General features: G+C 41.3%; 1 protein-coding gene across 1 annotated transcript; it reads left to right on the forward strand.

Moving 5' to 3' along the window:
- Positions 1-1,401: 1,401 nt before the first annotated feature.
- On the forward strand, positions 1,402-12,111 carry LOC140926309 (NFX1-type zinc finger-containing protein 1-like). The gene is made up of 5 exons (XM_073376065.1): positions 1,402-3,382; positions 5,131-7,756; positions 8,032-8,471; positions 8,927-9,200; positions 10,236-12,111. Exons 1-5 carry the CDS (start codon positions 1,402-1,404, stop codon positions 10,507-10,509), a joined length of 5,595 nt encoding a protein of 1,864 aa, XP_073232166.1. The 3' UTR covers positions 10,510-12,111.
- Positions 12,112-13,542: the final 1,431 nt, after the last annotated feature.

Raw genomic sequence — 13,542 nt, forward strand, 5'->3', positions numbered from 1 at the left:
ATTTTGTCGGGTAAATAAACTTCGTCATAGGATTTGGTCCTAACTCTTGACTCTAAAGACAAAACCTCGAGGTGTTACCATTCAAATAAAATCTTTTTGGTAGTACTTTCACATGGTAGTACTATTTTTCAAATGTACCTTAGAAAGTCGAATCTGTAAGTTCTTGTTTAATTTAGACTTTGACCACTCCATGGATTGAAAAGGTTACAAGGGTAATCTTCTCAACACTCACAAAACTACAGGGGGAACACCGACTTTTCGAAACGCCCTGGGAAAAGCAAATTTGAAGAATCGAGTGTAAAATTACAGTGTTTGTCTGGTGAAAGGTTTGGTTTGAATTACCGGAAATTTCGAAAACCCGAGGGTTCAAGAAATCGGGATTCTGCTGCAAATCATACTGCACATTTCATCACACAGCTCACAAGTTTGAGAAGTCATTGTCATTGAAACAATGTGGCGGGTAAAACAAATCAGTTGAAAAGTGTCTGCGAAGCAAGGAAGCCTCTCGGTACCTTGACCTTTAACAAAGTCCGAGACTCAAATATCTCTCTTGAAAACAGTAGGGATCGGTTATTTAAACGAAGTCTCACTTACATAGGCCGCGGCTTAACAAATCTTTGGACCTCCAGATCTCTTCCTTAGTGGGTTATTTTAATAAGATGAATGTTTTTCTAGTCTGCGCTTAACGAAACTTTTCACCATAAACGGTGTTTTGATAATGGAAAACTAAAAATGACTTAAAACGCGGTTTTGTTAACCGCTAATTGAACTTTGTTTAAATGACCGGCCTTATGATTTTCTTCTTCCTAGGAACGCTTGACCTGGATTCAGTGTAACAAACTAAGCCACCTTGTTGAAAGAATGTCTGCTAGTCACATAAAAAACCTAATAAAAGAGCAAAGAATTTTCCTGGCAGTATTAACCAGACAACATTTCTTTCAAGGGCAGTAAAGATTAAACGAACAAAATGTTTTACTCACCCGTTGGGCGACGCCAACTCGTATTTTCTCAGGGGACTGTACAAATCTCGTTAAGAGAATATAACTGAAAGATTCAAACTCAGGATGGACAACGAGGGAAAGAATGAATGAATGTAATCGACAAGTTCCCACAATCTTTTAACACTTGATTGACATCACACACCTTGATTTGGCATGTGTCTATTTAGCCTGACGTTTGGAATAACAGTCGTTTTTTCGCTTTTTTTAAAGTTTTATCTCAACTGCTTTTGCCCGAGTCATGAGCGTTTTGCCAAAAAAAAAATCAAAATATGCCAACCTTGGGGGGCTGCCGCGCCCCGCCCCCGCCCACTAACCTCTTAACAATGCTTTCCTGCGTTCTGCAATATTGTGTGTATGTTTCAGGCCCAGCAATCAGCCCTTGTGTTATTCCGGGATCAACATGACCTCGAACAGAAAGAGGCGGTTCAGTGAATTTGACGATTCCCATCCTCTTGGGCACGATTCAAGAGAAAAGAGGCGAAGAAGGGAGGAAGCTTTTTTCTCACGTGACCATAGAACTCGTCGTGACAGCTACAGGTTTGGTGGTCGCGGTACACGCGATCAGGGCACTGGCAGTGAAAGAAGACGTCGTCGAGGTGCATGCGAGCAACGTGGTCGTTTAACATATGATCGTCGGGAACATGGTCGGGAAGAGATTTCAAGAAAAAGAGTTGGAACGCGTCGTGACGAGGAAAGCGATAAGCTTAGCGAGGTCGAGCCGATAAAGTACAAAGCTTTGGAAGAGATTTGCACATCTAAGCCTCTTGAAAATGGGATTGTCGATCTCTGGAACAAACGTGAAAGATTTCAAGCACTACTGGCTTCAAAGGAAGAAATAAGACTTGGTTTGATGCAACTCATTATCCAAGCCATACACCTGTGTTGCTCCACAAAGGGAGTGCAACAGTTCTCGGAAGACTTGTTGCGTGTCGTGGTTAAGGAAAACTTTCTCCAGCTACATCTGAATAGTTTTATAAGCCGCATGCTCTTGTTTTCGTCAACAGAATTTCAGCCATTTCATGTCATCTCACGACTGGCCGATGTTTTTCTGGAAATGATAAAGAGATTCGGACTTGACATTGTTCATTCTATACCCAGCGCTCAACTCAAAGAAACTTTTGTGGAGCTCAATAAAAGGAACCGTATGAACGAAGCAGGCGCTTTAGAACGTAAAATTCACCAGGTAGAGGCCTTAAAGAGAGAGATAATTGGCCAACAATTTGTCCAATTTGACCATGACCAACCTGAACGTGAGCCCCAGAGCAACTTTCGAGATATCAGCGTTGTTCCACAAGCTGAAGATCTGAGCGTGAGTAGTAAGCCGTTTCTTCGCGTCAACGTAGTTAACAGGAGTTACAAGGATCTTGAGCATTACCTTGATGTACATTTTCGACTTTTGCGAGAGGACTGTGTTTCACCGTTACGTGATGGGATAAGGAGTCTTCGAAAAGACTATGGTAGTGTTAAAGCGAGTAATAGTAGCGGAAATAAGACAGCAAAAGAAGTCCACGTTTACCGTGAAGTCGAAGTATTGTACCCAGAATGCAGTAGGAAGGGAATGGTTTACAGAATTCGATTTGACTCGCTGCACCACTCCTTAAGATACGTCAACTGGGAGAAGAGCAAACGTTTCAAGTTTGGCTCTCTTCTTTGTTTTTCAGAAGATGACTTCTACACTCTCCATTTCGCAACCGTTGAGAGTCGAGATGATATTTGCCGCGGCGAGCTTGACGTGCGATTTGAGGGCGTTGAGCTTGAAGATTTAAACGGGTTTATTGAGACAAAGGTGAAGTTTGATATGGTGGAATCTCCAACTTTCTTTGAAGCTTACCGACACGTGTTAGAAGCTTTGAAGAAGATTGAGCCAGATGAAATGCCTTTTCAAGAGCACATAGTGAAGTGCAGTCCTAAAGTGCGACGACCTGTTTATGAACAAATAACGGATGGTTACTATGACATGAGAAGCATTTTACGTTCTGATTGGGCTCCATCTGAGAATAATATTTGGGCTTGCGCAGACGATGACAGTGTGGCCTCCAATGACCCAAGCGAAGATTTTGATGACTACAGCATGCAGTCCAATGATGAAAGTATGGCTTCGAACTACGAACTCAGCATTTACGACTTGCTTTACCACCGTGAAAGCCTCGAATTAAATTCTTCACAGCTGCGTGCATTTCAGATGGCTCTAACGAGAAGATTTGCCGTCATTCAAGGACCGCCAGGAACTGGAAAGACATATGTTGGATTGAAGATAGCTCAAGTTCTTTTACAGACCACCGCGCTCTGGGAGAATGAGGAAGAACGGGCACCAATCTTGATGGTGTCTTACACGAATCACGCCTTGGACCAGTTCTTGGAAGGGCTCTTACCAATGACAGGTAAAAAAAAACTTTACGTGTAGAAATTTTCAAAAATAATGCGACTTTTTAAATTTTAACAAACATTTTTCGACCCCTCACGGTACATCCGTCATCGTCAGTGTGACGGATATGAAATAGATATTTAACGCGCCTGTAACAATTTATACATTACTTTGCGTTGGAAAACAAAACGCTACATAATTTTATAGTTAACAAGCACGTTTTTTCACTGTAAACTTTCATAACTGTCATACTCACGATGATGAATGTACCGTGGAAACATGTTTGTTAAAATATAAAAAAATTCGCATTATTTTTGAAAATGTTTTCAGTTTTACTGCTGTCTCGACCATTTTACGTGAGCTATTAACGTTGTATCACATGTGACGAATTTCTTTTTCGTTAGCTCAGTATCCACACAACAGTTCAATAGCCTCATCAGTAGTTCAATGACCACACATTAGTTCATTGAGCGTAAACTACGTGTGGCTGGCGGAAAAATAGCTACAAATACGTTAGTTATTTTTTAATATGAATGTGAAGCATTAAGTAAGTGGTAAATACTCAATTAGCAACAGTACAAGAATTAAATTGAGAAAAAGCTATGGCACACTGTTATTAAGTTCTAGTGAGCTCACTAATCCAAACAGGAACATAGACTGATGTTAATTTAAAAGTTATAGTCTGCTCAGAAGGTCTTCCATTCTCATTAGGGCACACTGAACAGACCTGGAAAGAGAGTCAGCGCTGAAAAGGGAAAGCTAAGTCGGTCCGGACGAAACTTCACACTAAATAACCCGACAAAGTGCGCGTTGATAAAGCAGAAAACATAACAGTTAACGGTGGATGAAACCTTGTGTTTTGACTCTCTTTCCGCACGTTTCAAACCGTTGTACCACAGCTGGTCCTACGCATTTGTGGCTATTTTTTCCGCAGCTACATGTAGTTTACGCTCAATGAACTAATGTGTGGTCATTGAACTACTGGTGTGGTTATTGAACTGTTGTGTGGTACTTGGCTATACTTGGGCTATTCTGGTATACGGCAACCATGTCTTTCCCCTAAACTGCCCGCTGTGCGCCAGATCTGTCAGCTTAGTTTCCTGTAGAAGGTCATTGCACTCGTGCGACAGGCGTCCTATTGGATGGTTGTAAAAACAGAGAGGGATGTCTTTTGGGCGGGGTATCATGGTTGTAAAACCTCGTCATATTTCATTATCATCCTTACCTTTTTGTCCCTTTTGTATTTATTTACTTTTTTTGGCTTAGCCCATAATGAAAATGTTGAACTAAAGAAGTGCTGTACATTTTTTTAGATACAAAATGGTTTGCGTATTTTGTCTATATCTTCTTTGGAGTAAGGCCTGGTTCAGACGCCGCTCCACTCATGTGCCGAACCTAACTGATGAATTAAGTACGGCAAAAGAGCGGCGTCTGAATCAATTTGGTACGGCAGTCTTAGTTTGGTGCGGCAAAAGCGTTAAGTTCGACAGAGTCTGTCGAACTTTTGTCGAACTTAGCTTAGGTTCGACACACCTTGTGTGTTATTAACACATTTTGGGACGGGCCAGGGCAATCAATCCATCACTGTATTGATGAAAAATACTCATAACTGTTAAAAGACGTATTTTCCGTAGCCCGCTATAATGCCAAATCTGGCAGTTGGTTCGCTTTAGATTGATCATCTGGCCTAGAGTCGATAATGAAATTAACTTCTTTTACACTGTACGTTGGTCAAAGTCAAAGCTCTTTGGTGTTATTTAACAGGTATTGTTCGTGTTGGTGGACGATCAAAGAGCAAGAAACTGGAGCCCTATTTCCTAAAATGTCTTCGTGAAGAAGCTCGTGAAAGCAAAGAAACCCCCGCAAGAATACTCAGAGCGAGAAGAAAAACCAACAGGAAAATGAGAGAGATCAACGAGAATGGAGGCCTAGAGCTATCCACGACCGTCCTAAAATTTTCACGAAGAGGAGTTTTATCGTACATTGTGTTGAAGCAATTTATGTCAGAGCGTCATGTTAAATGGTTTGAAAGTGACAAGAGAAAGAGTGCTGTTGATGTGTTCTGCGAGTGGCTTGGAGTGGAGAGACGTGTTTCACGACAAGAAGTCGAGGACAGTCGTGATGACGGGTTTGATAATGAAGATTTTCAAATGCAAGTATCACTTCGTTACTACACAGACGAATGTGACGTTGAAGACGAAGAGAGCACGAGTATAAACCCATCAGAAGTGGTTATTTGTGAAGTAGAAGATGCTGAAACGCCCAGAGAGCTACGCAGAAAACTTGAAGATGAGGAAACGTTGTCTGAAGAAGAAGAAATACAGGTGTCTTTCTTGCAACTTTTAAATGATCAGCAGCGCTGGAAACTTTATAGGCTGTGGCGTAAGAAAGCTTTGAAACATCACCTGCAACAAATACAGAGCAAGCAACCAGAATACGAGAAAGCATGGCGTCGATTGAATGAGTTGATTCGGGAAGAAGATTACCATGTTCTTCAAAAATCACGCGTAATTGGCATGACAACCTCGTGCGCTGCTAGATACCGTCACATTCTTCAACGCATTCACGTTTCCCCTAAAATCGTTCTGGTTGAAGAAGCTGCCGAAGTACTGGAGGCTCACATTATCCCGTCTCTGACGAAAGGTTGCCAGCATTTGATTTTAATAGGAGATCATCAGCAACTTAGGCCAAATCCCTCTGTCTATGAATTGGCCAAGAAATATAAGTTGGACGTGTCAATGTTCGAGAGAATGATAACCGTTGGAATTCCATGCGAAAGGCTTTCCTTGCAGCATCGAATGAGGCCCGAAATTGCTGCCTTGATGAAGCACATCTACCCAGATCTTGAGAATCACGAGTCTGTAGAAGAATATGAAGACATAAAAGGAATGAAGAAGAACATGTTCTTCATTAGCCACAGTTTTCTAGAGAAGTCCAGTACAGAGTCACTCAGTCACACTAATGAGCACGAGGCAAGATTTCTAGTTTCTCTGTGCCGGTATCTATTGCAGCAAGGCTACAAAGCCGAGCAAATAACAATTCTTACCACTTATTCGGGACAAATGTTTGCTATAAGGGATTGCCTCAGAAATGAAAACGATCAAGTGATCAAAACGGTACGGCTGACAACTGTTGACAACTTTCAAGGTGAAGAAAACGACATCATCCTCCTTTCCCTTGTGCGCAGTAACAAGAAAGAGAAAGTTGGTTTCATCAAAATTGTCAACCGCGCATGCGTGGCCCTTTCCCGTGCCAAGATGGGGTTTTACTGCATTGGAAACTTTGAACTTCTCTCTAAATACAGTGAGTTCTGGAGTAAGATTGTGGCAGATCTGAAAGCGGCCGGTAGCATTGGAAACGCCTTGCCTCTTGCATGTCAAATTCATAGCAGTGAGGTTTTTGTGAAGACGGCCAAAGATTTCAAGAATAAAGTTCCTAACGGAGGTTGTTTGCGTCCGTGTAAAGTGCGTTTACAATGCGGCCATGCGTGCAGAAGGTCCTGTCATCCTTATGATATCGACCATGTGCAATACCGCTGTGGAGAGCCTTGTCGCAAAAACATCAGTGGTTGTGCTCACTTGTGTCCTAAGCTCTGTTGCGAAGAATGTGAGAAATATTGTAAAGTTCCAGTGCAGAGGAGTCTGCCATTATGTGGACACATTCAAACGATGGATTGCGGTAAGGACCCAATGCGGGTTGAATGCAAAACGCCATGTGAGAAAAGACTTCCATGCAATCATGAATGTAAAGAAAGTTGTGGCAAACCCTGCACGAAACAGTGCATGGAGTTGGTAAGGAGAGATGATTGGCCATGTGGACATAAGGTTAATGTTGCATGTTCCACCACGCCCACTGATTGCCCAGTCCCTTGTAGAGCTATTTTGAGCTGTAATCACCCATGTTTAGGAAAGTGTGGCGAATGTAGAATGGGTCGTGTACACACCCGATGCAAATTAAGATGCGGTCGCATGTTGGTTTGCTCCCACGTATGCAGAGAGGCCTGCGTCATGCCATGCCCACCATGTACAAGAAAATGTGAAAACTGTTGCATACACAGCGAATGCAAGAAACAATGTGGCGAACCTTGTAATGTCTGTTTAGAGAATTGTGCGTGGGAGTGTGATCACTACAAGTGTTCTAAGCTGTGCGGTGAGTTATGCGACCGGCCTAGGTGCAACCAGCCGTGCCAGAAGGTCTTACAGTGTGGAGGTCGCCGTCGTCAGCACGTTTGCCGTGGCTTGTGCAATGAGCCGTGTATATGTAGTGTTTGCGACGTAAATGATGGTCAGCAAATTACCGAGATTTTCTTTGGCACAGAAAACGAGGAAGGCACTCGTTTCATTAAATTGCCTGACTGCCAACATATTTTTCCGGTTGCTGAGCTAGACAGGTAAATGAAAGTAATGTGTAATGTTTTTGAACATTATTTTGTTGAAGCCTTCAGTTTATCTCCGGTAAGTGATAATTACCTCTACAAAGTTGGGAGGTCCTACGTGGCACTTAGTTTTACAATCCATAGACCAGACAGTTTGAGAGGTCGAGGTGTTCCTGACACCTCCTAGTTGGCTTGAAACTATTTTAATGATTTCGATAGTTACTTTGGAAGGTATTGTTCCCCGAAGTTAAGAAATCTTCCTTTATCTCTCTTCTTTTTTCGTTTCATAGGTACATGGACTCTCCCGATGATGATGGTGGTGGTGCAAATAATCACCTGATCAAAATGAAGACGTGTCCTCGTTGTAGTACTCCAATCCGCAAAAGCTTGCGATATGGCAATGTGATCAAACAGCGACTGGAAGACATCGCAAAAGTGAAGATTGCGGCCCGTGGAAATCCACAGGAAATAAGCGGAACCCAGGGAAGACTACTGGCACGTTTAACCGAACTACGGCGATTTGGTGTCAAAGATGACCTTGCCAAGGATCTTGAGAGGTTAGAGCGCAGTATTAACAGACTGGCGAAAGGAACAATGGCAGCTGTAACTGAAAACCAAGTGACTTTGATGGAGCGGTATTGTGCGATGAACGAGAGGATAAATCAACACCTCTGCGACTTACAGAAAGTAGCTTTAAAGTGGCACAAGAAGCAACACCTTAATCTGAAAGGTGCGTATTATTTCTTCAGTAGATATGTGAATATACCGACCTCTATACCCGCAGACTCGCATCACTGCTGATAGAAAAATAGTCGGGTGATACACGTAATGCCCTTGGCATACCGTCTAAGGTAAGCAGTGTACCATTAAATGGCAGGTTGTTTAGACGTTAGAAGTTTTCAGTCTACTTCTTGCTGACGTTTCATTCATTGAAAAATATCGCAATTATTGGTTGGGAGTCCTTGGCACATTATATTTCTGAAAATTTTTGATGATGTTTTTATGAAGATGATATAGTACACCACCACCACACCAAGGCTCTCCTGCAGAACCCACAAGCTGGCTAAATGGCTTACGCGTATGCCCTGTTCTACCTTTTCTCTTATTCCTAATTTACTGCTTTTTTACCAAACGTTCTAGAGAATGCCTTCTTAACTCCATTTGTTTTGGAATGTTTATCTCTAGCTTCCGCCTGTAAAAAGGAGTTGGATTTCTTAAGAAAACGCTTTACAGCTGCAGGCGTTACGGAGAGAGAACTTCGAGAGATCAACGTAGAACTCACGAGACAAAAGCTGCAATTTGAACTGCTCTTATTACAGTACGATGTCAGGAAGTTTGGTCTTAATCTCAAAATTTGTTACAACGGCGATATGGAAACTGTCAGAAGTGAACTGTCTAGTGGACGATTAATACCTGATCGGAGACTTGACCAACTGCTTGCAATGTTGAGTGCTATCAGGTATTTTTACCATGTTTCTATGCAGTTTTATCATCTTTTATCGTTAGGATAGTCTTTATTTTGTAGTCACTTTAGGATGACGCTTGTGACAGTGTAATGTCTTGATAAGTACTAGGGTGATCACGTAATTTTCCGATAGCCCAATTGTCTGCTGAGGTGTTCAGAAAAGAGAGCTCTATTTTGAAGGGCACCCAAGCATCCCTAAGGGTGTGTGGAGGATGCTGATAAGGTAAGTTTCCCTTGAGAACAAGAATATATACGCTGAAAACGTTGGTGCAACGCTAAGGACTCCTTTGACTGGAAACTCTTAGTTTCAATAAAGATTTAATTTATTTCTTAGTCGTCCTCGAAACTCGAACCAGATTTAGTGTATAAATTTGTCTGATAACATATGTCCTTGGGGAATCCGGATTTGAATTTTAAAAAGCCTGTTAGAAATCGAAGAAGGCCATTACAGAATAGACAATCATATACCGTAAAGTTTCCAAAGTGACGATCCGCCGAAAGTAGCGATAAAATTTTACAGCTGTTAGCAAAGGCTAAAAGCAACGACCCTCCGAAAGTAGCGACTTCAAAGTGATTTCTCTTCTTCTAGAAAAGACGGAAATTATATATAGTTACAACAAACTTTTTAAACAAACTGTTCCGAGATTCATTCTTTAACGGTTACATGGTCTTTGACATTTTTTTTATGTAACTCAAAAGGTACATTACATAATTTTTTTCAAAAGTCTTCTTTTCGTCCGTGAATACCCACACCGTAATCAAACAATTCTTTTGAATATTTATTTAAAATGCAATAACCAAAATTAGTTTCACCAAGTGAAAAGTGTGGATCTTTTCACAATTGTCGCGAAAATATTTCGCTTGTACGGCCAATGCACCCGAAAATAGCGCCCTCCTGAAATTAGCGACCCTCCGAAAGTATCAATAGGAAAGGCTGTAAAATCCGAAAGTAACGAGAGTCATTACTTTCGGAACTTCACGATATGTTACTGTAATTGACTGTGTTTTTCTCTATATTATCCCTTTCAGAGATAAGTACCGCTACCTATCTCCCATAACAGAAGAAGAAAAGAAAGAGATCGTGTCTGCCATGAATTTTTCTCAAGGCCGTTGGTACAAATGTCCGCAGGGACATCTCTACAATATTGCTGGGTGTGGTCGAGCTGTGCAGCGAGGCTCGTGCCCTGAATGTGGGCTGTTGATTGGTGGATCGCGTTATCGTCTCTTTCTTGGAAACACACAAGCTTATGAGATGGACCAGGTGGGAAACAGGTTTGGCAGCCTGAGGAAAAATATGAAATGAACAGAACAGATATAAGAAAGGCGCAGTGATGGCAGAAGATTGTACATTATACTAACCTCGTCCCCAGGGCGCCTTTCCCTGGCTTACGAGATGGAAAAGAACCCTGGGGACGAGGTTGATATAATACAAATTAAAAGATACATTGAGAGATAACTCTTTTCTAGAACTAAATTATTAGTTCTGCAGGTTAGGGTGATTTTTTCGTATCGGAGAGATAGTTTATTCTAAAGAGTTATCCAGAAAAATGGCTTTTATTAAGGTAGAAATTAGATTTACCGCTCTCTGAAATTCGTTTTAAGTGAATGAGGTCATTTCACTTAACCAAATCTATCAATTTCAGTGAGTTTAAAAGGTAAAATTCGCAACTAATCAGACAAAATTAAAGTTTCTTACCTTAACTGCAGCAAATGTAATATGATGCCTTGAATACTAAACACTGAGGGAAATTTTAGTTGTTATACCTCACTAGGAAAAACCCTCCTAGCCTTTTCCAGGCTCTCAGTTAGTGGGGAAGGCGCGCGAAAAAAGGAAAAAGAAGGGACTTTCCTCCCGTTTCCTTAACTGCAGCAAATGTAATATGATGCCTTGAATACTAAACACTGAGGGAAATTTTAGTTGTTATACCTCACTAGGAAAAACCCTCCTAGCCTTTTCCAGGCTCTCAGTTAGTGGGGAAGGCGCGCGAAAAAAGGAAAAAGAAGGGACTTTCCTCCCGTTTTATTTTCGTGTTTGCGCTTCCTCACTTACGCAGACCCGACTATCTCGGAGCCTGTAACAGGCTAACCACCCTCCCTCCCTTCCCTTAGGATCGCTCATAGCGCTAGATATTAATCTGGACGTTTGGCGTCTCGTTGTATATCCACTACCATTCACCTCTTTGTCGGTGGTTGATAGTCGTGTAGTATCAGTGATGATTTACAAAACATTACTATTATAAAAGTGGAAGCTGAGCGTAATATAACGAACCTCTGTACATATAACGATAAAATGGTAAAAGGAATATAACGAACAAATTTTGCCAGACCCTTGGCCTTTCGTTAAATCGAGGTTCCACTGTACCAGCTTTCATCACGTTTCATGAAGGAGTGTCGAGGGGTAAAGTTGAGCTCTAAAGTTGGAAAACAGAATACAGAGTTTTTCAAACAAGATCAGGAACTACAAGTCACCTTTGTCATGTAATATTATTTACGTACCTAAAAATGAGTTTTTTCTTTTAATTTTTCCGAACATAAGGATAGGAGTCGCAAGTTAACTTAAAATAATAAAAAACATGAAGTAAAAGGACGAGAGTCAGCCATGATGTGCTACGAGTGTACGAAAGGACTGGCCTGATTATCAGAAAACACAACACAACACTATTCAGTATGTGTTGGTCTAGATGTAAGTTTGACAACACGTCACCAAATGAATTAAGCCTACGTATCAGGCGCTTGGAAGTTTTTCGGATGAAAGAGAGAACGGGCGCGCGAGAGGGAGAAGCGTGTTGCACTCGCGCGCAACTTTCTTTTTTGCCCCCACTACTTCCAAGCGCCTGCTACGCAGACTACAAATGATTTTTAAGTTTTTACTGCTAAGAGGGCTTCAATAAAGGATTTTACAAGGTGTTATTGAGTTTCCCTTCCAAACCTTTCTCAAACTAGGTAAATTCCCCTTTAAAACAAAGGAAAACACAAAAACAACAACAACAACAAAAACAAACAAACAACCATAAAAACAAAAACACGAGTTATTTTATGATGTCCATATAAACTGTTTACAGTCCCCCTATTTTTTTTCCTGTAAAATTGTTGAAATCAAGTGCCTACCGTTACCGTTGCCTGGGGATGAGGTTCAAATCAACTTAGTGGGCCTGACTCTGTTTGACCTTCTCTCTAACCCCACCACTAGAATCCACGACGCCCGCCCCCCTGTGCATTTGAAACCAAGTTGGCTGTCGGTAACTTCGATGACATTACGATAAAATACGAGAATCTAAACAGACTAGAAAAAATTTTGACTTCCGTTCACCGGTTCTGTTCAGCTCTGTGTGAAATATTCAGTCCCATTAACTTTGACTCCTGCTGAAAGAGAGGGCTGAGGACCCCTGAAACTCACAATAAAGAGACGGAACATTTCGATGCCCCTACCAAACAGAAAGGAAGTGCTTCATTGAAGGCAGGAGTTTTCTCAGCTCTTCCATAGGACCAGGGTTTAGTATAGAGTTAGGTTTCTAAGATGTGGCTTCTATTCAGCCGAAAGGAGAAGAGATATAATATAGAATATAGCTCCAGTTTTACATCCACTTTATCACCTGTTTTATCATTGTCGTGTTTTCTTACTCAGTTTCCTTTAGAATAATTTCAGGATAGCTTTCCCATGAAAACTTGAAGATGATCGCCTCGTCTCCAGAATGTTGGGGACATTTGCTTAAAGCGTCCATTTGGGTCGAATATTCAAAAACGCCGATGGGCATTTCGACACTTAAACTGCAAAGGACCACAAAATAATTTGCCGCAGAACGTAGGATATATAGAAGACCTGATGCGCAAAAATATACACTAAGTAGACACATTGAATTCTCCAAAGCTGATCGTACATTTCTACCATTTTTCACTGTTATCAATTATCAATTATTAACGTTATCAACTACTGTCTATGTAAAGCAGGAAAAGAAAAATCTTTCCGCTTTTACTTCAAATACTAACGGCCGGCTGTAATTTGAAACAAATGTATCGGCAATAATCAAGATAGAATTATTCTATTTTGCAACAACCCAGACAGGGGCGCTGCCCATGAATTTTTAATGTTATTAGCGGGGAAAATGGAGGCTTCTATCCAAGGGGAATATTTTTGAGAGAGAAGGCTTATTTAACAAATATTTTTGAGCGAGGTAGGGCTTGTTAGAGTGAAAATTTGTCTCCACTTACATGACTTAGATGATCGTTCTGGCCAAAAGTGGACCCATTACCAATTCGGGCTACCTTTTACAAACAAGGACGAATTGCGTGCCTACATTCACGTTCAGGAGTCTGGGTATGAGGTCGTGATGTCAGT

The sequence above is a fragment of the Porites lutea genome, chromosome 2, assembly GCF_958299795.1.
Source record: "Porites lutea chromosome 2, jaPorLute2.1, whole genome shotgun sequence".
Taxonomy (NCBI): domain Eukaryota; kingdom Metazoa; phylum Cnidaria; class Anthozoa; order Scleractinia; family Poritidae; genus Porites; species Porites lutea.

Excerpts from the sequence above, each read along its gene's own strand:
- LOC140926309 (XM_073376065.1), top strand. The coding sequence starts at position 1,402 with ATGACCTCGAACAGAAAGAGGCGGTTCAGTGAATTTGACGATTCCCAT. Across the intron at positions 3,383-5,130 it reads AGGGCTCTTACCAATGACAG|GTATTGTTCGTGTTGGTGGA; the intron begins GTAAAAAAAAAC and ends GTTATTTAACAG. Across the intron at positions 7,757-8,031 it reads CCGGTTGCTGAGCTAGACAG|GTACATGGACTCTCCCGATG; the intron begins GTAAATGAAAGT and ends TTCGTTTCATAG.